Source organism: Lagenorhynchus albirostris, chromosome 4, assembly GCF_949774975.1.
Source record: "Lagenorhynchus albirostris chromosome 4, mLagAlb1.1, whole genome shotgun sequence".
In the NCBI taxonomy this organism is placed as follows: Eukaryota; Metazoa; Chordata; class Mammalia; order Artiodactyla; family Delphinidae; genus Lagenorhynchus; species Lagenorhynchus albirostris.
Genome location: NC_083098.1, coordinates 33,097,573 through 33,122,941, shown reverse-complemented (window position 1 = coordinate 33,122,941; position 25,369 = coordinate 33,097,573). Strand labels below are relative to the sequence as shown.

General features: G+C 38.3%; 1 protein-coding gene across 1 annotated transcript in view; it reads left to right on the top strand.

Moving 5' to 3' along the window:
• The window catches only part of RNF175 (ring finger protein 175), a 76,187-nt gene that overhangs the window by 21,283 nt on the left and 29,535 nt on the right, over positions 1–25,369 (top strand). Inside the window, 2 exon segments of the mRNA XM_060147025.1 lie at positions 13,518–13,581; positions 19,358–19,448. Of these exon segments, the coding sequence (XP_060003008.1) occupies positions 13,518–13,581; positions 19,358–19,448 (155 nt within the window).

Sequence of the window (25,369 nt, the reverse complement as noted above, 5' to 3'; positions counted from 1 at the left end):
TTGACTATTTCCTCTCCCATGTCAGGGAAGTTTTCAAAGGTAATCTCTTCAAATATTTTCTCAGTTCCTTTCTTTTTCTCTTCTTCTTTTAGGACCCCGATAATTCAAATGTTGGTGCATTTAATGTTGTCCCAGAGGCATCTGAGACTGTCCTCAATTCTTTTCATTCTTTTTTCTTTATTCTGCTCTGCAGTAGTTATTTCCACTATTTTATCTTCCAGGTCACTTATCCGTTCTTCTGGCTCAGTTATTCTGCTATTGATTCATTCTAGAGAATTTTTAATTTCATTTATTGTGTTGTTCATCATTGTTTGTTTGCTCTTTAGTTCTTCTAAGTCCTTGTTAAACGTTTCTTGTATTTTCTCCATTCTATTTCCAATATTTTGGATATCTTTACTATCATTACTCTGAATTCTTTTTCAGGTAGACTGCCTATTTCCTCTTTGTTTGGTCTGGTGGGTTTTTACTTTGCTCCTTCATTTGCTGCGTATTTCTCTGTCTTCTCATTTTCCTTAACTTACTGTGTTTGGGGTCTCCTTTTCACAGGCTGCAGGTTTGTAGTTCCCATTGTCTTTGGTGTCTGCCCCCAGTGGCTAAGGTTGGTTCAGTGGGTTGTGTAGTCTTCCTGGTGGAGGGGACCAGTGCCTGTGTTCTGGTGGATGAGGCTGTATCTTGTCTTTCTGGTGGGCAGGACCACGTCTGGTTGTTAGTTTTGTGGTGTCTGTGAACTTATGATTTTAGTCAGCCTCTTTGCTAATGGGTGTGGTTGTGTTCCTGTCTTGCTAGTTTTGTAGCATAGGGTGTCCAGCACTGTAGTTTGCTGGTTGTTGAGTGGAGCTGTGTCGTAACATTGAGATGGTGATCTCTGGGAGAGCTTTCACTGTTTGATATTACATGGAACCAGGAGGTGTCTGGTGGTCCAATGTCCTGAACTCAGCTCTCCTACCTCAGAGGCACAGACCTGACACCCAGCTAGAACATCAAGACCCTGTCAGCCACATGGCTCAGATGAAAAGGGAGAAAACATGAAAGAAAGAAAGAAAGAAAGAATAAAATAAAATAAAAACAAAAAGTTATTAAAATTAAAAAAATTAAAAATTTAAAAGGTAATAAAAGAAAGAAAAAAGAAAGACAGAAAGAAGAGAACAACCAGGCCAAAAAACAAATCCACCAATGATAACAAGCACTAAAATTTATCCTTAAAAAAACAAGGACAGGCAGAACCCTAGGACAAATGGTAAAAGCAAAGCTATATAGACAATATCACACAAAGAAGCATACACATACACACTCAGAAAAAGAGAAAAAGGAAAAAAATATGTATATCTATATATTTTTAAAAAGGAAGAGAGTAACCAAATCAATAAATAAATCTACCAAAGATAATAAACTCTAAATACTAACTAAGATAAACCTAAAACCAGAAACCAGTCAGTCACATACAGCAAACCCCAAGTCTACAGTTGCTCCCAAAGTCCACCACGTCAATTTTGGTATGATTCATCGTCTATTCAGGTATTCCACAGATGCAGGGTACATCAAGTTGATTGTGAAGATTTAATCTGCTGCTCCTGAGGCTGTTGGAGGAAATTTCCCTTTCTCTCCTTTGTTTGCACAGCTCCAGGGATTCAGCTTTGGATTGGCCCCGCTTCTGTATGTAGCTTGCCTGAGGGCATCTGTTCCCCCACAGACAGGACGGTGTTAAATTAGCAGCTGATTAGGGGGCTCTGGCTCACTCAGGCCTGGGGAAGGGAGGGTTATGGAATGTGGGGTGAGTGGCAGAGGCCGGCATGACGTAGCAACAGCATGCGGTGCGCCATGTGTTCTCTCGGGGAAGTTGTCCCTGGATCATGGGACCCTGGCAGTGGCAGGCTGCACAGGCTCTCGGGTGGGAAAGTGTGGATAGTGACCTGTGCTCGCACACAGGCTTCTTGGTGGCTGCAGCATCAACCTTAGCACCTCATGCCCATGTCTGGTGTCTGCACTGATAGCCGCAGATCGTGCCCATCTCTGAAGCTCATTTAGGCGGTGCTCTGAATCCCTTCTCCTCACGCACGCTAAAACAATGGTCTCTTGCCTCTTAGGCAGTTTCAGACTTTTTCCCAGACTCCCTCCCGGCTACCTATGGTGCACTAGCCCCCTTCAGGCTGTGTTCACGCAGCCAACCCCAGTCCTCTCCCTGGGATCTGACCTCCGAAGACCGAGCCTCAGCTCCCAGCCCCCACCCACCCTGGCAGGAGAGCAGACAAGCCTCTCAGGCTGGTGAGTGCTCGTCAGTACAGATCCTCTGTGCAGGAATCTCTCCGCTTTGCCCTCTGCACCCCTATTGCTGTGCTCTCCTCCATGGCTCTGAAGCTTCCCCACCACCACCCACCGTCTCTGCCAGTGAAGGGGCTTCCTAGTGTATGGAAACCTTTCCTCCTTCACAGCTCCCTCCCACTGGTGCAGGTCCCATTCTTATCCTTTTCTCTCTGTTTATTCTTTTTTCTTTTGCCCTACCCAGGTATGTGGGGAGTTTCTTCCCTTTTGGGAAGTCTGAGGTCTTCTGCCAGCACTCAGTACATGTTGTGTAGGAGTTGTTCCACATGTAGATGTATTTCTGATGTATTTGTGGGGAGGAAGGTGATCTCCACGACTTACTCCACTGCCATCTTGAAGGTCTCCCCTCTGCCCTCAATTCTTTTCATTCTTTTTTCTTTATTCTCTTCTGCAGTAGTTATTTTCACTATTTTATCTTTCAGGTCACTTATCCGTTCTTCTGCCTCAGTTATTCTGCTATTGATTCCTTCTAGAGAATTTTATTTTTTTTGGCATTATGCAGGCCTCTCACTGTTGTGGCCTCTCCCATTGTGGAGTGCATGTTCCAGACGCGCAGGCTCAGCGGCCATGACTCACGGGCCTAGCCACTCTGCGGCACGTGGGATCTTCCCGGACCGGGGCACGAACCTGTGTCCCCTTCATCGGCAGGTGGACTCTCAACCACTGTGCCACCAGGGAAGTCCTAGAGAATTTTTAATTGCATTTATTGTGTTGTTCATCATTGTTTGTTTGTTCTTTAGTTCTTCTAGGTCCTTGTTAAACGTTTCTTGTATTTTCTGTATTCTATTTCCAAGATTTTGGATCATCTTTACTATCATTATTCTGAATTCTTTTTCAGGTAGACTGCTTATTTCCTCTTCATTTGTTTGGTCTGGTGGGTTTTTACTTTGCTCCTTCGTCTGCTGTGTGTTTCTCTGTCTTCTCATTTTGCTGAACTTACTGTGTTTGGGGTCTCTTTTTTGCAGGCTGCAGGTTTGTAGTTCCCATTGTTTTTGGTGTCTGCCCCCAGTGGCTAAGGTTGGTTCAGTGGGTTGTGTAGGCTTCCTGGTGGAGGGCACTAGTGCCCGTGTTCTGGTGGATGAGGCTGGATCTTGTCTTTCTGGTGGGCAGGACCACGTCTAGTGATGTGTTTTGGGGTGTCTGTGAACTTATTATGATTTTAGGCAGCCTCTCTGCTAATGGGTGTGGTTGTGTTCCTGCCTTGCTAGTTGTTTGACATGAGGTGTCCAGCACTGGAACTTGCTGGGCGTTAAGTGGAGCTGGGTCTTAACTTTGAGACGGATATCTCTGGGGAGGACTGTCACCGACTGGTATTACGTGGGACCAGGAGGTCTCTGGTTGTCCAATGTCCTGGACTTGACCATCCCACCTCAAAGGCCCAGGCCTGACACCTGGCTGGAGCACCAAGACCCTGTCAGCCACACGGCCAGGTACGTGGGGAGTTTCTTGCTTTTTGGGAAGTCTGACATCTTCTGCCAGCATTCAGTAGGTGATCTGTAGGAGTTGTTCCACATGTAGATGTATTTTTGATGTATTTCTGGGGAGGAAGGTGATCTCCACGTCTTACTCCTCTGCCATCTTGAAGGTCCTCTCACTGGCTCTTTTCTATAAGGGGCCATATAGTGAAGTTTATTTCCATGATTTGATATTGTAACTTCCACCAGTATATTAGTAGTATATTATTATATATAACTTAATTATAATTACTATAATAATAGTTATTCCATAGTAATAATAATAATTATATCACTATAATAATATACTTATATATGAAATACTATATATAAATTTATATATAACTATTACATCTTATTATAGTTGTAATAAGTGCTTTTTGTACATTATCTAAGTTACCCTGGGAGATAATAATTTTTTTCTTCCCTTTGTGAAATATAGTTCAGAGAGATTAAATAACTTGCTCAAGGTCATATCACTAATTAGTTGCAGAGAAGAGACAAGAATCCAACCTCACTAGTTATTTTCTCTCATATCAAGGATCAGCTCCTTCAATATCTCTGAATCACGGTTTCCTAATCTGCAAAATGCAAACACTGCAGATAAGAGCCCATCTCCCAGACTTGTGATTCAGAATATTTTCCTGTGAGAATTTCTAGATACACAGTGAGTGTTCAGTACCATCAGTTGACTCTGAATACATTCAAGGGATATGACTTGTATATAACATTTGTGCAAATTTAATCATACACTGTAAAAGCAGTTTACTAATAAAAGAGTCCTTTTCTGAATGCTTTTGTAAAGCTAAAATGAATACACCCCCCATTAATTTACATTCTCTGTTAGGAGATTTTGATGTAGTTTTTTCAAACATCACACCTGTTTACCCTGCCTTAGCACACCCTCCTACTCTGCCATCTGCTTTGTCTGGGAGTATTCCCCGGGCTGGTTCTGTGAGATGTATTACCAGGAAACAGGAGCAGACTGTGAAGCCAAGAACACTGGCTTAGGAGTTAGGCAACTCTAGCTACTCATCTTACCACAGTGAGCCTCAGTTTCCTGATCTTTAAAATCATGGAATTTTTAAAAATAGGAAGGCCTTCTAGTTTCAGCTCTAATATGTAAGAAGCTTGAAAGTCATCACTCCCATATAACAAGAAAAAAAAAAAAAGCTGAACAAACTGAATGTCAGTGACTTTTCCTGGACCTATCAGAGAACAGAGGTCACAGGGAAAGCCATCACCCACAAAACTGGAAAGACAGGTGAATACAGGAACTCAAAACTAAGATCTGCTTATTGGGAGCAGAAGCTGCAAGAGCCATAAACTGGAGGAAACACTTAATGGGTAACCTGGAAGAATTGCTGGGAGTGGAGTTTAGGCCAGTGTGAGAGTGAGAAACTCCTGGGGCCACAGTCTTAAGGACCGCCCATATTTTTGTAGGTTTTCCCTTCAAGGATCCCACCAAGTTTTCTCATGGTAAAAAGCCAAGAAAAACTTTTGTGCTTCTGACAGGGTTAGGGGAAAAGTTAATTATTTTGAACTAGAGTTCCAGAGTGTTCACCATGACAAAGACCTGCACCACAAGGGAAAAGATTTTATCAGAGCCTTAGCCAATGTGGAGAAAGAGAAATTACCCAACTCCAGGCCCCTCTAGCCTTCCTGTCTCACCTCAGGGGAAAACAAAAAGTTCAGAAGCACTGTGAAGGTCGTAGTATGGGGACTACTAAAAGACCAAGGCTTAATCACAGAATAATAGAACACTTCCACTGCCCATCACCTGACCCCCACATCATCAGGCATCCAGAAAACAGTGGATTACAGCTGAAAGAGCTGCAAGCTACACAAGAATGCGTTTCTAGGGAAACCAGTGACAAAAAGGGAGACACAAACACGTATACTAATGGAAATTGAAGCCTCTAACACATGGCAAACATCAAACACAACCCAACTCCTAGTCAAATTAACACAAAGTCTCACACTAAATGTTCTTACTACCCAAATAAGAACCTCAATAAGAACTTCTCAACCAAAAATTACAAGTCATGCTAAGGGGAGAAGAGTTCAAAACTAGTTCAAAAGCTAGTTCTTGGAGAAGATCAATAAATTTAATAAACCTCTAGCCAGCTAACAAAGAAAAATAAGAGAGAGAACACAAATTACTAATATAAGAAAAGAATAAAGCATCATTATTACTGATCTCATGGACATAAAAGCAAATAAATGAATATTATGAACAACTGTATGCCTACAAGTTTAGATGAAATAGACTAATTCCTTGAAACACTCAAACTATACCAGAACTCACATAAGGAGAAATAGTCTGAATAAGCCTTCTATCTATCTTTAAAAATTGAATCAATAATTAATAACCTTCCAAAACATAAAGCACCAGGTCCAGATGGTTTCACTGGTGAATTCTACCACACATTTAAGGAAGAAATGATACAAATTCTCTACAATCTCTCTAGAAAGTCGAAGCAGAGGAAATATTTCAGAACGCATTCTTTGAAGCCAGCATTATCCTAATACCTCAACCAGATGAAGACATTATAAGAAAGAGAAACTCTAGACCAGTATCTCTCACCAAAATAATTGTAAAATTCCTAAACAAAATAGAAGCAAATTGAATTAAACCATGCATTTAAAAGAATTATACATCATGACCAAGTGGAATTTGTTCCAGGTAGGTAAGATTGGTTCAACAATTAAAAATCAGTTTATGCAATCAACCATATCAAGAGGGTAAAGAAGAAAACTTACATGATTATATTAATGGATGTAGAAAAAGCATCTGACAAGGTCCAACACCCATTCATATAAAAACTCTCAGCAAACTAGAAATAGAGGGAAACTCTTCAACTTGATAAGAATATCTACAAAAAACCTACCCTAACATTATACTTAGTGGTGAGAAACTGGATGCTTTCCCCTTAAGATAAGGAAGAAGACAAAAATGTCTCCTCTTATCACCCCAATTTGTCATTGTGCTGGAAGTCCTGGCTAGTACAATAAGACAAAAAAGTAAATAAAAGGTATACAGATTGGGAAGGAAGAAATAAAACCATCTTTGTTTGCAGATGACATGTTTGTCTCTATGGAAAACTCCAAAACAATCAACAAAAAACTCCTGGAAATAATAAATGATTATAGCAAGGTTGCAGGAAACGAGGTCAATATACAAAAGTCGATTACTTTCTTATATACTAGCAATGAATAATTGGAATTTGAAATTAAAACACAATATCATTTGCAATACTTAGGAAGGAAATACTTAGGTACAAATCTAGCAAAATATGTATAAGAGCTATATGCAAAAACAGAAGATCTCAAATAAATGGAAAGATAATCAATGTTCATGAATTGGAAAGTTCAATATTGTCAAGATGTTGATTCTTTCCAACTTGATCTAAAGGTTCTACAATCCCAATCAAAATCCCAGCAATCTGTTTTGTGAACATTGACAAACTGATTCTACAATTTATAAGAAAAGGCAAATGACCTAGAATAGACAGCATGACAATGAAGAACAATGTTGGAGGAGTGATGCTCCCCAACTTCAAGATTTACTATAAAGCTGTAGTAATGACTACAGTGTGGTATTGGTGAAAGAATAGACACATAGATCAATGGAACTGAATAGAGAGCCCATAAACAGACCCCCACAAATATAGTCAACTGATCCATGACAAAGGAGCAAAAAGGCAATTCAATGGAGCAAGGATATCTTTCAACAAATGGTACTGAAACAATTGGCCATCCATATGCAAAAAAATTAATAATAATCTAGACAATCTAGACATAGAACTTATGTATTTCACAAAAATGAACTCAAAATAGATCATGGACCTAAATGTAAAATGCAAAACTATAAAACTTCTAGAAGATAACATAGGAAAAATATCTAGATGAATTTGCATTTGGTGATGAGTTTTTAGATACAACACCTAAAGCATGATCCAGGAAAGACAATATTGGTAAGTTGGATTTTATTTGGAGTAAAAAGTGCTCTGTGAAAGACACTGTTAAGGGAATGAAAAGACAAGCTACAAACTGGGAGAAAGTAACTATAAAATACATACTTAATAAAGGACTGTTATCCAAAATATACTTAAAGCTCAATCACAAGAAATCAACTCAGTTAAATGTCAAAATATCTAAAAAGACAGCTCATCAAGGAAGATATACAGATGGCAAATAAGCATATGAAAAGAAGCTCACCATTGTTTGTCATTAGGGAATTGCAAGTTAAAACAATAATGAGTTACCAATACATGCTTATTAGAATGGTTAAAATAAAAAATCTAACAATACCAAATGCTGATGAGGATGTGGAGCAGCAGGAACTCTTGCTGTGTGGGAATGCAAAATGGTAAAGCCAGTTTGGAAGGCAGCTGGGCAGTCTCCCACAAAGCTAAACATAGCCTTATGATTCAGCGATCACTACTAGGTATTTACCCAATTGAATTGAAACCTACATTCACAAAAAAACCTGCATGAAAATATTTAAAGCACCTTTATTCATAATCACCCCAAACTGGAAGCAACCAAGATGTCCTTTAAAATATGAATGAATAAGCAAACTGTGGTACCTCCATACAATGAAGCATTAGTCAGCAGTAAAAAGATATGGGCTATCAAGGCACAAAAAGACATGAAGGAACAAGCCAATATGAAAAGGCTATATACTGTATGATTCCAATTATATGACATTCTGGAAAATGCAAAAACAAAGACAATAAAATAATCAGTGGTTGCCAGTGGCTCAGAGAAAGAAAAGGATAAGGAAGTGAAACGGGAATTTAAGGCAGTAAAACTGATCTGTATGATACTGTAATTTTGCTTACAAGATATTATGCATTTGTCAAATCCCATTGAACCATACAGCACAAAAAGCAGACCTTAAGGTATGCAAATTTTTAAAAATCATTTAGGAAGTTTAGGGAATCCCAGGGAGAAATGCAGACCGTGAAGAGAAAATCTAAGTGCATTACAAGTGTGTGAAACAACCTCATTGAAGGGAATTAGGGGGAAAGGTGCTGCTCTGAGTACCTTTGGAAATGAGAGGAGTCTGTAAGATGAAGTCAATAGGAGCTTCATGTGATCACTAGTGGGCAAGGTCGTTTCCCATGCGGTACAGGTTAACAATTCTGATACTCCTATATTTGTGTACTGGGATGGAACAATTCAGTCAATCAATGATAAGTGGTGGGAGTGGGAGTTTACAGATAAAAAAGGGAGGAATTTAGAAAAAAAAAGTAGGAAGTACACACACAATAATGTGTGTGAACAGCTTTGTACATTGAAGATATTATTATTATTATTTATACATAATATTTATGCCCTGAATGTATTATTTATTATGCATAAAGTATTATTACTTTCACATTATTTCATGCATAATTTGGACCAGGTACTTCAGAGGTGAGAGACCAATCCAAAAGCTCAGAATTTTTTCAGATACAGCTTTTAACAAATTTGTCTGTCTTCTGAAGTGCTCATTTAATTTGTCTAGACTGATTCTGTTGTATGGTCTATAGGAGCTGTGTACATCAGAGAAGCTTATCATAAATACATAGAGCAAAGGAAACAGCTTATTAAGAAAATAAAGTTGAAAAATATAACATAAACTGCTCCTAGGTGATGCCAAAAAGTGTGGGTAGAAAGTAGAAAATTTTTCATATTTTGTTTGAGATACTACTAAATACCTGAATGTTTGCAAATACACGATCACATTTTTAGCACAGCATAGACTGAACATCTGGATATTTGAATTTTTCTCTTTCCAGGTGCTAGTGTTGATACAGTATACACATAGGCAAAGCCTCAAAGTTAAATTATTCCCAAATGCTTTTAACAGCATTTAATTAAAAATAAAATTTCATTCAACAACACCCTCGCCACCTTCTTTTATGTATCCTGTTTTTCGTATCTGCAGGAAGTGGAGGAGGGTGCACCAAAAAAGAATCTTTCTACTGCTCTTCAAATCAATAGAAGGCTTGAGGAGTAAATACACAGAATTTCAGCTTCAGATACACTGTTAACTTGCCTCAATACACAGGCAAATAATTTGCCACAGATTGAAAATTTGCTTTATTTAAATCAAACTTCCTGACTATTAATAGCTGTGAAACACTAAAACACATTACTGTACCAATAAAGTGTTATCTATTCGAATCTTTTTACTACACAAATACATACATAGTTGCATACATACTTACATGTATACATATATGCCACTGCAGAATCTCCTTTAAGAATTTAAGTAGCAAAATCAACAGTCAATTGATTTGAAGATAGAAATATGGAGCAAGTGAATTTCTAAGAGCCCTTCATATGCCAGGATTCCGTACTTTTACTTATTCGATATGTCCACACTTTCCTTCATTGACTTTGAACTGATAGCAGCAATATTTCCTGGAGCCAGGAAATCATAATTTTCTGCTTACCTCTGAGCATCCCTCTGCTCTCCCTCCAGCCCCACCCATACAAATACACACAGACCCACCACAAATGGTTGCAGATAGTTTAGGATTTGTAGCGCAAAGGGAATGGGCATAACACAACTTTCTTTTTCTTTCTTTCTTTTTCTTTCTTTCTTTCTTTCTTTCATACTGTGTGACTCATTCATCATTCTGTACAATTAGACAAATGAAAAGATTCCTTTGTTTTGACTTGATTAGCAGTTCTTTTCAGATTCATTATGTGCATGGCTGCAAGAACAAACATGGTACCTTTCAGCAGCATCTTATTCGTCAGGAAATTCCTCCTGCCATGATGCGTGGGTGGGGAGGACGGGGTGATGTGATCCAGATGCACAGGCTGCCCTTTGCCAGGAATGCAGATGTGTTTTATCCGCACATGCCCAGATGGTGACCCCTCTGGCATTATTAATGTGTCCCAGCTGCCAGGTTTCCTCCTTTGCATGCATATGCCTCAATTTCACATATTTCATGCGTTTATTTATGAGGCACAACATTCCTACATTTCATATGTGGCAGTTATTATTAAAAATGAGAAGTTCTAACTGCTCTGGAAATTGATAAAGAATCTTTTAAATCGCTCTGAAATGTGGCCCTCATTTCAAAATGAGTTCTTATACAATTATTGAATTCATCATGCAAACTTCTGACCTTTCCCCTTGCATGCTGAGAAAACACGGCACTGGGTATCCACTTTAAAGATAGTTAAGAAATTAAATATTTGCATACACAATACATTATAATGATTTTTTGCTTTCCTTTTATTTCTGATCTCCAAGGCCTATATTTTTTTAAGTAGCATGTGTATACATTTGAACATTGTTATTTACTGTTAATTAAATCCAGGCATCAAGTAAGAGAAATTTGGAATCTTCTAGAAATAGGTTGTACTTATAGACCTACAGGGAAAGAACTAGTTTTATAAGAATATAGTCCAGTCATCACTTCAAACTGTAAAAGAGTATAGCTCCACTGATTAGAGGAAATGGATTAGTCTTGTAAATTTTGGCTTATAATCTAAAGTATAAAACATAGGAGCATGGTAGTTTCACTAAATTAAACTGAACTGAATCTTAACTTTTTATTTTAAAAAAATTCAGCATTTTATGGGGTAGATATAAAAGTGAATCATATTCTTAAAACAAAAAGATGAAAAATGCAAATGAGAGATGATCAGATTTTGAAAGATGGAGTTTATGTCCATTTCCTCTTTTAATATCAGAAGTAATAAACTAAGAAAAAAGTCAAAATCTATCATTTATCATAGCTAACAATCTCTATGATCAGCTATGGGAAATGAATGATCTAGATACGGAGGAGATTTTTCAAGGGGCTGCACACTTTCATTATCACTAGTAGAGTCAAAGTTGCTGACGCTGAGTGCTAAAGGAAACATATCTTGAGTCCTGGTTACCTAGCATGTGGTTTGTGGCCCTCATGAAAACTACTCTACTTCCTTAAGTAAAACCTGTTTTTCCTGTTTAGATATATACATCTTTATCTCAATTTCAGAAAGAAAGGTGCAAACTCATTCATTAGCTTTGACGGTACCCACAAAGTAGAATGGAAAATTAAAGCAATGATCTGACTAATTTGGACAGAAGTAAAGAGTATTTACTCTTCCCTAGAAGTACTGCCTGTAATTTAAAGACAAAAAAAAGTAAGTTATTATAAGATATTTTTTCCTGAACTCTCCAAATAGTTACTTCAGATTTGATCTGTGTGTATTTTTGTTCAAATGCATATATATAATAACAATTGTAGTGTTCTCTGAAAGAAGATTTAGAGCCACTCTAAGAAGACTTCAGATCCAGGCCATTTATGAGATGAAGAAATAAAAAGCCTGGAAGATGTCTTCTTATTTGACATGGAAAGAAGAATGGCTGTGGCCTTGGGCCTTTTTGGTTTAAATCTTGAAGTTCTATCAAATAATTTTGGTTATTGACTTTGAGACTATTATAACCAAGTTCTTATTAAAGGACCCAAAAATATACTCACAAACTTTTTTTTCTAAGCCACTTCTTTTTATCACGAAGATGAAGAAAGTAAACAAACAAATGACATCAGTCTTTTTTATATTCAGATGACAAACATGTGACATGCGTGCTCTGGCAACTTTTTCCACATCACTGGCAGACATAATTAACTGATCATGATACTCTTTACTGCTAAACTAAGACCCGATCTCATAATCTCCTTCAACAGAGTATTGCCAGGTGCCACTACCTATTAAAGTCTACACCTGAGACAAAACCTCTTTGCCAGCCTTCTCGTATATTGGTGCTGAGCATATATAGGTGGTTAGTCTAAATGTGATAAAAAATAAAAGATCAAAGGTTATTGCTATTGTGGTTTTTATGAGGAGGTGAGTAGCTGGCATTAGGCCTGATCTATAGAGTAAGAGTGTCACTATGGTAACCATAACAAGTCATTGACCCGACAGCTCATCAGCACAGTCTATCCTGCTTCCGGCCAAGTGGGACTGAGGCCAGAAAACTTAAAGGACCCTCTGAAGGCTACTTGGACTCAGGTCAGTGGTATAGGCCACAAAGGGGTTACACACAGAGGGACACGAAAGAGTCTGATCCACATCTGGGGCTGCCTGGACAGGGCACCAATAACTGAAGAGAAAAGACAAGAAGAAATATGGTGGGTTGAAGATCCAATCATCAGGGACAAGGTAACCCAACAGTGGGGATGCGAGAGTAGCCCTGCAGAGCACAGTGGGACAGCAGGCAGGAGAGTCCCAGACGCTGCTGCATCAACACCACTCCCTCCTTTGCCATCGCAGTGCATTTGTATATGTGCTGTCATAGTAACAACAGCCGCTCGGCTCCCTGTAGCTCAGTACTGCTTCCAGAGCACTTTCCCAGCTGTGATCTCCTTTGTTCCCCAACTTGGTCAACACAAGGGAAGCAGACATTGTGTCCCCCGATTTTACCACCAAAGTGCAGCTCATTTGTCCAAAATCACATAGCTGTTGCACCCTAAAGTTCCTTTCATCTGAAATATCTGTAGAAGGAGGTGACAGAAGATGCATATTTTGGATTATTTCCCATCTTAATGTTCAAATAACTGTGCGTTCCATAGCTGCACATGTACAGAGCAGCTTGCAAGTGGGTGGTGAGCCAGGTGCATGTTCCAGACAGGATGGTGAAGGTGGCTTCCCCCTGCCCCAGAGTAGCTTCTGAATCACGTAATAGTAGATGTGCCATCTGGCCCTCAGTCACTGAAGGAGCCTTTCTGTTTATCTCTCTGACAGCTGGTGACCCTGTTGCAGATGTGGGTTGTCCCTTAGTTTTTCACAATAAAACTTCACTGGTGGTGGAGACAGGAGAAGATGGTGGAAGAGTAGGACGCGGAGATAAACTTCCTCCCCACAGACACATCAGAAATACATCTACACGTGGAACTGCTCTTATAGAACACCCACTGAACAATGGCAGAAGACCTCAGACCTCCCAAAAGCCATGTGGAGGACAGTCTCTTGGTGCTCCAGCCGAACGTCAGGGCTGTGCCTCTGAGGTGGGAGAGCCAACTTCAGGACACTGGTCCACAAGAGACCTCCCAGCTCCACATAATATCAAATGGCAAAAATCTCCCAGAGATCTCCATCTCAACACAAACACCCAACTTCACTCAACGACCAGCAAGCTACAGTGCTGGACACCCTATGCCAAACAACAAGCAAGACAGGAACAGAGCCCCATCCATTAGCAGAGAGGATGCCTAAAATCATAGAAAGGCCAGAGACACCCCAAAACACACCACCAGATGTGGACCTGCCCACCAGAAAGACAAGATCCAGCCGCATCCACCAGAACATAGGCACTAGTCCCCTCCACCAGGAAACCTACACAACCCACTGAACCAACCCTAGCAACTGGGGACAGACACCAAAAACAACGGGAACTACGAACCTTCAGCCTGCAAAAAGGAGACCCCCAAATACAGTAAGATAAGCAAAATGAAAAGACAGAAAAACACACAGCAGATGAAGGAGCAAGATAAAAACCCACCAGACCTAACAAATGAAGAGGAAATAGGCAGTCTACCTGAAAAATAATTCAGAATAATGATAGTAAAGATGATCCAAAATCTTGGAAATAGAAAAGAGAAAATTCAAGAAACACTTAACAAGGACCTAGAAGAACTAAAGAGGAAACAAGCAATGGTGAATAACACAATGAATGAAATTAAAAATACTCTAGAAGGGATCAATAGCAGTATAACTGAGGCAGAAGGACGGATAAGTCACCTGGAAGATAAAATAGTGGAAATAACTACTGCAGAGGAGAATAAAGAAAAAAGAATGAAAAGAACTGAGGACAGTCTCAGACACCTCTGGGACAACATTAAACTCACCAACATTCGAATTACACGGGTCTCAGAAGAAGAAGAGAAAAAGAAAGGGACTGAGAAAATATTTGAAGAGATTATAGTTGAAAACTTCCCAAATATGGGAAAGGAAATAGTTAGTCAAGTCTAGGAAGCACATAAAGTCCCATACAGGATAAATCCAAGGAGAAACACCCCAAGGTACATATTAATCAAACTATCAAAAATTAAATACAAAGAAAACATATTAAAAGCAGCAAGGGAAAAACAACAAATAACACACAAAGGAATCCCCATAAGGTTAACAGCTGATCTTTCAGCAGAAACTCTGCAAGCCAAAAGGGAATGGCAGGACATATTTAAAGTAATGAAAGAGAAAAACCTATGACAAAGATCACTCTAACCAGCAAGGATCTCATTCAGATTTGATGGAGAAATTAAAACCTTTACAGACAAGCAAAAGCTGAGAGAGTTCAGCACCACCAAACCAGCTTTACAACAAATGCTAAAGGAACTTCTCTAGGCAGGAAACACAAAAGAAGGAAAAGACCCTCAATAACAAACCCAAAACAATTAAGAAAATGGGAATAGGAACATACATATTGATAATTACCTTAAATGTAAATGGCTTAAATGCTCCCACCAAAAGACACAGACTGGCTGAATGGATACAGAAACAAGAACCTTATATATGCTGTCTAAAAGAGACCCACTTCAGACCCAGGGACAAATACAGACTGAAAGTGTGGTGATGGAAAAAGATATTCCATGCAAATGGAAACCAAAAGAAAGCTGTAGTAGCAATTCTCATTGCAGACAATATAGACTTTAAAACAAAGACTATTACAAGAGACAAAGAAGGACACTACATAATGATCAAGGGATCAATCCAAGAAAAAGATATAACAATTGTAAATATTTATGCACCCAACATAGGAGCACCTCAATACATAAGACAAATACAAACAGCCATAAAAGGGGAAATCGACAGTAACACAATCATAGTAGGGGACTTTAACACCCCACTTTCACCAATGGACAGATCATCCAAAATGAAAATAAATAAGGAAACACAAGCTTTAAATGACACATTAAACAAGATGGACTTAACTGATATTCATAGGACATTCTATCCAAAAACAACAGAATACACATTCTTCTCAAGTGCTCATGGAACATTCACCAGGATAGATCATATCTTGGGCCACAAATCTAGCCTTGGTAAATTTAAGAAAATTGAAATCTTATCAAGCATCTTATTTGACCACAATGCTATCAATTACAGGAAAAAAATCTGTAAAAAATACAAACACATGGAGGCTAAACAATACACTACTTAATAACGAAGTGATCACTGAAGAAATCAAAGAGGAAATCAAAAAATACCTAGAAATAAATGACAATGGAGACATGACGACCCAAAACCTATTGGATACAGCAAAAGCAGCTCTAAGAGGGAAGTTTATAGCTATACAATCCTACCTTAAGAAACAGGAAACATCTCAAATAAACAACCTGACCTTGCACCTAAAGTAATTAGAGAAAGAAGAACAAAAAACCCCAAAGTTAGCAGAAGGGAAGAAATCATAAAGATCAGATCAGAAATAAATGAAAACGAAATGAAGGAAATGACAGCAAAGATCAATAAAACTAAAAGCTGGTTCTTTGAGAAGATAAATAAAATTGATAAGCCATTAGCCAGACTCCTCAAGAAAAAAAAGGGAGAAGACTCAAATCAATAGAATTAGAAATGAAAAAGGAGAAGTAACAACTGACACTGCAGAAATACAAAGGATCATGAGAGATTACCACAAGCAACTCTATGTCAATAAAATGGACAACCTGGAAGAAATGGACAAATTCTTAGAAATGCACAACCTTCCAAGACTGAACCAGGAAGAAATAGAAACTATGAACACACAAATCACAAGCACTGAAATTGAAACTGTGATTAAAAATCTTCCAACAAACAAAAGCCCAGGACCAGATGGCTTCACAGGCGAATTCTATAAACATTTAGAGGAGAGCTAACACCTATCATTCTCAAACTCTTCCAAAATATAGCAGAGGGAGGAACACTCCCAAACTCATTCTACGAGGCCACCATCACTCTGATACCAAAACCAGACAAAGATATCACAAAGAAAGAAAACTACAGGCTAATATCACTGATGAACGTAGATGCAAAATTCCTCAACAAAATACTAGCAAACAGAATCCAACAGCACATTAAAAGGATCATACACCATGATCAAGTGGGGTTTATTCCAGGAATGCAAGCATTCTTCAATATATGCAAATCAATCAGTGTGATACACCATATTAACAAATTGAAGGAGGAAAAACATATGATCATCTCAATAGATGCAGAGAAAGTTTTCAACAAAATTCAACACCCAATTATGATAAAAACCATCCAGAAAGTAGGCACAGAGGGAACTTTCCTCAACATAATAAAGGCCATATATGACAAACCCACAGCCAACATCGTTCTCAATGGTGAAAAACTGAAACCATTCCCACTAAGATCAGGAAAAGGACAAGGTTGCCCACTCTCACCATGCTTATTCAACGTAGTTTTGGAAGTTTTAGCCACAGCAATCAGAGAAGAAAAAGAAATAAAAGGAATCCAAATTGGAAAAGAAGAAGTAAAGCTGTCACTGTTCGCAGATGACATGATATTATACATAGAGAATCCTAAAGATGCCACCAGAAAACTACTAGAGCTAATCAATGAATTTGGTAAAGTAGCAGGATACAAAATTAATGCACAGAAATCTCTTGTATTCCTATACGCTAATGATGAAAAATCTGAAAGTGAAATTAAGAAAACACTCCCATTTACCATTGCAACAAAAAGAATAAAATATCTAGGAATAAACCTACCTAAGGAGACAAAGACCTGTATACAGAAAATTATAAGACACTGATGAAAGAAATTATAGATGATACAAATAGATGGAGAGATATACCATGTTCATGGATTGGAAGAATCAACATTGTGAAAATGACTCTACTACCCAAAGCAATCTGAAGATTCAGTGCAATCCCTATCAAACTAGCACTGGCATTTTTCACAGAACTAGAACAAAAAATTTCACCATTTGTATGGAAACACAAAAGACCCTGAATAGCCAAAGCAATATTGAGAAAGAAAAACGGAGCTGGAGGAATCAGGCTCCTGCACTTCAGACTATACTACAAAACTACAGTAATCACGACAGTAGGGTACTGGCACAAAAACAGAAATATAGATCAATTGAACAGTATAGAAAGCCCAGAGATAAACCCATGCACATATGGTCACCTTATCTTTGATAAAGGAGGCAGGAATGTACAGTGGAGAAAGGACAGCCTCTTCAATAAGTGGTGCTGGGAAAACTGGACAGGTACATGTAAAAGTATGAGATTAGATCACACCCTAACACCATACACAAAAATAAGCTCAAAATGGATTAAAGACCTAAATGTAAGGCCAGAAACTATCAAACTCTTAAAGGAAAACATAGGCAGAACACTATGACATAAATCACAGCAAGATCCTTTTTGACCCACCTCCTAGAGAAATGGAAATAAAAACAAAAATAAACAAATGGTACCTAAGGAAACTTCAAAGCTTTTGCACAGCAAATTAAACCATAAAGAAGACCAAAAGACAGCCCTCAGAATGGGAGAAAATATTTGCAAATGAAGCAACTGACAAAGGATTAATCTCCAAAATTTATAAGTAGCTCATGCAGATTAATAACAGAAAAACAAACAACCCAATCCAAAAATGGGCAGAAGACCTAAATAGACATTTCTCCAAAGAAGATATACAGTTTGCCAACAAACACATGAAAGAATGTTCAACATCATTAATCATTAGAGAAATGCAAATCAAAACTACAATGAGATCTCATCTCACACCAGTCAGAAGGGCCATCATCAAAAAATCTAGAAACAATAAATGCTGGAGAGGGTGTGGAGAAAAGGGAACACTCTTGCACTGCTTGTGGGAATGTGAATTGGTACAGCCACTATGGAGAACAGTATGAAGTTTCCTTAAAATACTACAAATAGAACTACCATACGACCCAGCAATCTCACTACTGGGTATATCCCCTGAGGAAACCAGAATTCAAAAAGAGTCATGTCCTAAAATGTTCATTGCAGCTCTATTTGAAATAGCCAGGACATGGGAGCAACCTAAGTGTCCATCAACAGATGAATGGATAAAGAAGATGTGGCACATATATACAATGGAATATTACTCAGCCATTAAAAGAAACGAAATTTAGTTATTTGTAGTGAGGTGGATGGACCTAGAGTCTGTCATACAGAGTGAAGTCAGAAAGTGAAAAACAAATACCATATGCTAACACATATATATGGAATCTAAGAAAAAAAAAAGGTCATGAAGAACCTAGGGGTAAGGTGGGAATAAAGTCTCAGACCTACTAGAGAATGGACTTGAGGATACGGGGAGGGGAAAGGGTAAGCTGTGACAAAGTGTGAGAGTGGAATGGACATATATACACTACCAAACATAAAATAGATAGCTAGTGGGAAGTAGCTGCATAGCACAGGGAGATAAGCTAGGTGGTTTGTGACCACCCAGAGGGGTGGGTTGGGGAGGGTGGGAGGGAGGGAGATGCAAGAGGGAAGAGATATGGGAACATATGTATATGTATAACTGATTCACTTTGTTATAAAGCAGAAACTAACACACCATTGTAAAGCAATTATACTCCAATAAAGATGTTAAAAAAAAAACTTTACTGGTGGTGATTTCTATGTGGGGAATGTTCTCAGTTATTACCAGCTACATCCTCTGCAGCGCTACCTGAAAACCCCTCTCAGGGAGAACACCACAGTATGTATTCCATTCATTCTTTCCCCACCACACCCTTAATTTTAACCATGAGAAAGTATATTTAATATCCATTTTCCTGATGGGGAGGAGGGTATTACACCTCTTTGACCCTTTGTAGCAAAATTGGAGATTTGCTCTACTGCTGTGCATTCACATTCCTATTTAATGGTGATTCCAACATGTCTGTGAAATTTATTATTTTAGACATCAGCTAGTGAAGGCCTGGAGAAAGAGAAGTGAAACTATTGTTTAAATTTTTCAGAGCACTATTTGCATGTTGACTTTTTCCTCAGCATTTTATTGGGTCCCATGCTAAGTCACATCACATACACTTTATCATAAAGCAAGAGTTGGAAGTTTGTACTTCTAACAACTATGTATGTAGTTTATGTCTGATAAATCATGAGTAATGGACAAGCTATTACTCTCATAACAAATGAAGTTTAATATTCCAGTGCTCACTTTAATTCCCATTGCCAACCTCTTGAAATGTATATAATTCCATCAGATCATTCACAAATCTTTCCAAAGGGCTTATAACCTCATAATGTGTCCACAAGTTTGTTCTTGCTCTCTGTGTTCTTGTTCTGAACAAGATCTGAATCCAATCCAGATAAAACTGATGAGATGAAGAGAAAATGTATAGTGTTCAATGATAATAAGGCAATGTCAAATTTTGATCTGTGTAGGAGAATAAATCATAAGCTTCTATGAAATATTTTTATGATTTTTTAGCCATTCACGTATACTTTTTTAATCCTCTAGAAAAGTAGGAGAGATAAATGTCAATTTTTTCTTCTACTTTGGAGAAGGAAAATATATTCAGTGAGAGAAACCAGATAAATAAATGTAAAGATAAAGACTGAAATTCAAATAAATGAATTCTGGTTTATGAGTATCTTAATTTAATCCCATTTGGGGAAGAGCTTTAGGGTGGTATTAAGAGACCTCCTAAATTGGCCAGTTTGGAGTTTTACACAGCCTTTGTAGGGCCTGGTTTATCCATCAGTAAATGGACATATGGTATCCTTTCTCCTTCTTACAAAATATAAGTTGTTTAAAACTTGTGAAAGGGATCTAAGTTTTGGATGAATTGAAATTTACTTGTTTTTATCCCCTGAACATAATCCATATTCTATTTCAATGAGAATGTTCACTTTTCTACTGTATAATGAATTACCTGAGCTAAATGCTGTATTTCTGTGCACATGAAGAGGAACTCCAATACCAAAAGTACCCAAATGCGGCCTCATGGCACTTCACAGCTCCTATATCTCAGATGGCCAGGGCCCATGCTGTCTGCTGCTCATGTTCACCATGCTCCCACTCCAGTTTCTTCGGGCTGCTCAGCTCCGAGACCTGACACAGTCTGAGAGCCAAGATGCTCCACTGACATCTTAAAAGACAACAATGGGAGAGGCTCATTAAGACCCCATTTCTTCCTGGATAAAGAAGCTCCAGTTCATGAGAGGTAGTACACCCTAAGGATCTTTATGGATCGTTGCTTATTCATCATATTATAGGTAAGTCCCATATTAGCTATGTTCCAGTTGGAAGTGGAGGATTTCATGACAAACGAGGAAAGCTGGTTGGAACAAATTGGCACGGTGCAGAAGGCAAACCCAAGAAGAGTCTCCAGTACCAACGCCATTTAAAAACCGGCTGTTCCGCTCCCAGAGTATACCAGGGCTTCTCTGTGGAAAAGAGAACAGAGAAAGGGAAGTGGGTTTCCTCTCTACTATAGTTGGGTTGCCTGTCAAGCAATATTCAGGCTCAAAAACAGGCCACAGGCCAGCCACAAAGAGCTGGGCTCGATCACATGAACTCCAACTTAAGGCCAAGCTTCCCTTTGTGGAGGTTGCTCTGACACCAACACAATTTCTAATCTAGCATATCTGTGTCCAGTGTAATCTGAGTAGCAAGGAAGTTCTGGGCTTTACAAACTCATACCGCCAATAAGCAGGAAGATTTGGGTGGGGAGATGGAGGGGTACATTTGGAAAACATAACACAACCTTAACAACAATATGACATATTGAGTTACCACATTTTCTCACATAATCTTCGGGACTGCTTTAGGATCTGGTGCTACCCTCCTCACTTCATAAATGAGGCAATCACAGTTCAGAAATGCTAAATAGGGTGGCCAAGGTCCCACAGGTAGTAAGCCAGGGAGCCCAGAATCAGGCCACGGACTACTGGAATGCAAAGCCTCTGCCCCAAGAACATGCTGTGGCTTAATTATATCAACCAGCTGCTTTGCACAGAGAAAGCCTGCAGTTTAAACAGTTATTAATCAGACACACCTCTAATGCTGGTACAACCCTGAGATGGGCAGAAAGTACATGTGGAGTTCAGGGAAGCCCACTCTGGTGCTGCCAATGTTGTGAGGGTTGGAGGGGATATCCTCTCAGAGCTGCCACTTTTCCCACTTTTCCCATCATCACCCTTTTTGGCAACATTAACTTCTGCCTTTATCTCGATGCACTGAACAATGCTCCACAGTGCTCAACACTGGCAAGTCATAAGGACTGATGGCCCAAGGAGTCACTGTGGCAAAAAGACCGCAAAAGCCCTTTCTGGCTCCCTTTGGAGATGACAGCCTCACAGTGATTTAAGACACCTTGTGCAGCCCATGTGAGTTTCCTGCTCCAAGTAACTCTCCATTGTTGACCCCTCTGATGAGGCAGGATTACACCTATGGGAGAAGGTGCTGTCTAGATAACTCTTGTATGTCACTTGCTTGAAGTGGAGAAAGCATTTCATCATAGAAATAATTTAAATGACAAATCATTTATCAGGCAAGCCCACAAACCCCCATTTAAATCATATTTCATAAGGTCCCTTCTAACCAGAACTCAGTGAAGCACAGTATCTTTTAAAATAGCAATGGCCCCAGCCCACACCCACTCCAGCCATCCTGCCTAGGCAGCCCAGCCCCAGCATGCCCTAGGAAATCCCCAGCCCATGCCCACTCCAGCCCTAGCCAGCCTGCCAAAGCTGTCCAGCACACACAGTCCACACAGGGGTGCTGCTGCACAAAACCACCTCCTTCAAGACTGGGAGGTAACTATTACACCTAATTCTTAGAAACAAATACAAAAGGCCAAACAAATGATGAGACAAAGGAATTTAAAAGAACAGAACAAGATAAAATTCCAGAAAAAAAAAAACTATTGAAACAGAGATAAGTAATTTACCCGATAAAGAGTTCAGTTAATGGTCATAAAGATGCTCACAGATCTTGGGAAAAGAATGGAGGAACACAGTGAGAACTTCAACATATAGTTAGGAAGAGAACCAATCAGAGCTGAAGAATACAAAAACTGAAATGAAAAATACACTAGAGGGAATCAACAGCAGATTAGATGATACAGAAGAATGGATCGGTGACCTGGAAGACAGAATAGTGGAAATCACCCAATCAGAACAATAAAAAGAAAAAAGAATTTTAAAAACTGAGGATATATTAAGGGACCTCTGGGACAGCATCAAGTATACTAACATTCACATTACAGGGGTCCGAGAAGGAGAAGAGAGGGAGAAAGGGACAGAAAATTTCTTTGAAGAAATAATGACTGAAAAATTCCCTAATCTGGAAAATGAAACAGATATGCAGATCCAGGAAGCACAGAGAATTCTAAACATAATGAACCCAAAATGATCCACATCAACACATATCATAATTGAAATGGCAAAAGTTAAAGATAAAGAGAATATTTTAAAGGCAGCAAGAAAAAATAAGTGACATACAAGGAAACCCCCAATTTTTCAGCAGAAACTTTACAAGCCAAAAGAGAGGGCAGGATATATTTAAAGTGCTAAAAGGAAAAAAAAAATTACAACCAAGAATACTCTTCCCAGAAAGGTTATCATTCAGAATTGAAGGAGAAATAAAGAGGTTCCCAGGTAAGCAAAAACTAAGAGTTCATCACCACTAAACCAGCCTTACAAGAAATGTTGATGGGTTTCCTTTAAGTGGAAAACAAATAGCCATAACTAGACATAAGAAAATATGTGAAAGAAAAGAAATTCACTGGTAAAGGCAAATAGATAGTGAAGGCAGTGGATCAACCACCAGTAGTATGAAGGTTAAAGGACAAAATTTGTAAAATAAACTATAGCTACAATAAGTAGTTAAGGGAGACACAAAGTGAAAAGATATAAAATTTGATGCCAAACCCATAAAACATGGGCTGGAGGGGAGTAAAAATGTAGTACTTCTAGAATGTATTCAAATAAGTGACCATCAGCTTAAAACACACACAAACACACACACACACACACACACACACACACACACACACATATATAGTTACATGTATATGAAACTCATGAACCACAAACCAAAAACCCACAATAGAAATACCAAAAAATAAAGTGAAAAGAACTCTAACCTAACACTAAAGAAAATCATCAAACCACAGGGGAAGAGACTAAAAGAAGGAGAAAGGAACAGAGAACTACAAAAATGACCAAAAACCAATTAACAAAATGGCAATAAGTACATACTTATCATAAGAACTTTAAATGTAAATGGACTAAATGCTCCAATCAAAGGACATAGGGTGGGTGAATGGATAAAAAAAAAACCCAAACCCATTTATATGTTGGCTTCACATCAGATCTAAAAACACACACTGACTTAAAGTGAAAGGATGGGAAAAGATATTCCATGCAAATGGAAACTAAAAGAAAGCTAGGGTAGCAATACTCATATCAGACAAAATAGACTTTAAAACAAAGACTAAAACAAAAGACAAAGAAAGGCATTACAAAATTATAAAGGGGTCAGTCCAAGAAAAGGATATAATATCTGTGAATATTTATGCACCCAACATTAGGAGGACCTAAATACAATATAACAAATATTAACAGACATAAAGGGAGAAATCGACAGCAGTACAGTAAGAGCAAGGGATTTTACTGTTCCACTTATATCAATGGATAGATCAGCCAGATAGAAAATCAGTAAGGAAACACTGGCCTTAAATGATTAGATCAGATGAACTTAATAGATATATATAGAACACTGCATCCAGAAACTGCAGAATACACATTCTTTTCAAGTGCACATGGAACATTCTCCAGGGTAGATAACATGCTAGGCCATGTGTCAAACAAGTGTCAATAAATTTAAGAAGATCAAAATCATATCAAGTGTTTTTCCTGATCACAACAGTATAAAAGTAGAAATCAATTACAAGAAAAAAACTGGAAAAAATATAAACACATGGATACTAAACAACTTGCTACTAAACGACCAATGGGTGAACAAAGAAATAAAAAGGAAATCAAAAAACACCTCAAGACAAATGAAAATGGAAACACAAAGATCCAAAATCTATGGGATGCAGCAAATCAGTTTTAAGAGGAAAGTTCATAGCAATACAGGCGAACCTCAAGAAACAAGAAAAATCTCAAATAAACAACCTAAATTTACAACTAAAAGGAACTAGTAAAAGAAGACTATACAAAGCCCAAAGTTAGTAGAAGAATGGAAATAATAAAGATCAAAGTGGAAATAAATGAAATAGAGACTTTAAAAAAATTTAAAAAATCAATGAAACTAAGAGCTGTTTCTTTGAAAAGATAAACAAAACTGATGAACCTTTAGCCAGTCTCATTGAGAAAAAAGGAGAGGGCCCAAGTAAATAAAATCAGAAGTGAAATAGGAGAAATTACAACCAATATCACAAACATACAATCATAAGAGACTACTATGAACAATTATCTGTCAACAAATTACACAACCTAGAAAAAATGGATAAATTGCTAGAAAAATACAATCTTCCAAGACTAAATCAGGATGAAATAGAAAATCTGAAAAGACCAATTACTAGTAATGAAATTGAATCAGTAATCAAAAACTTCCAACAAACAAAAGTCCAGGACCAGATGCTTCACAGGGAGTTCTACCAA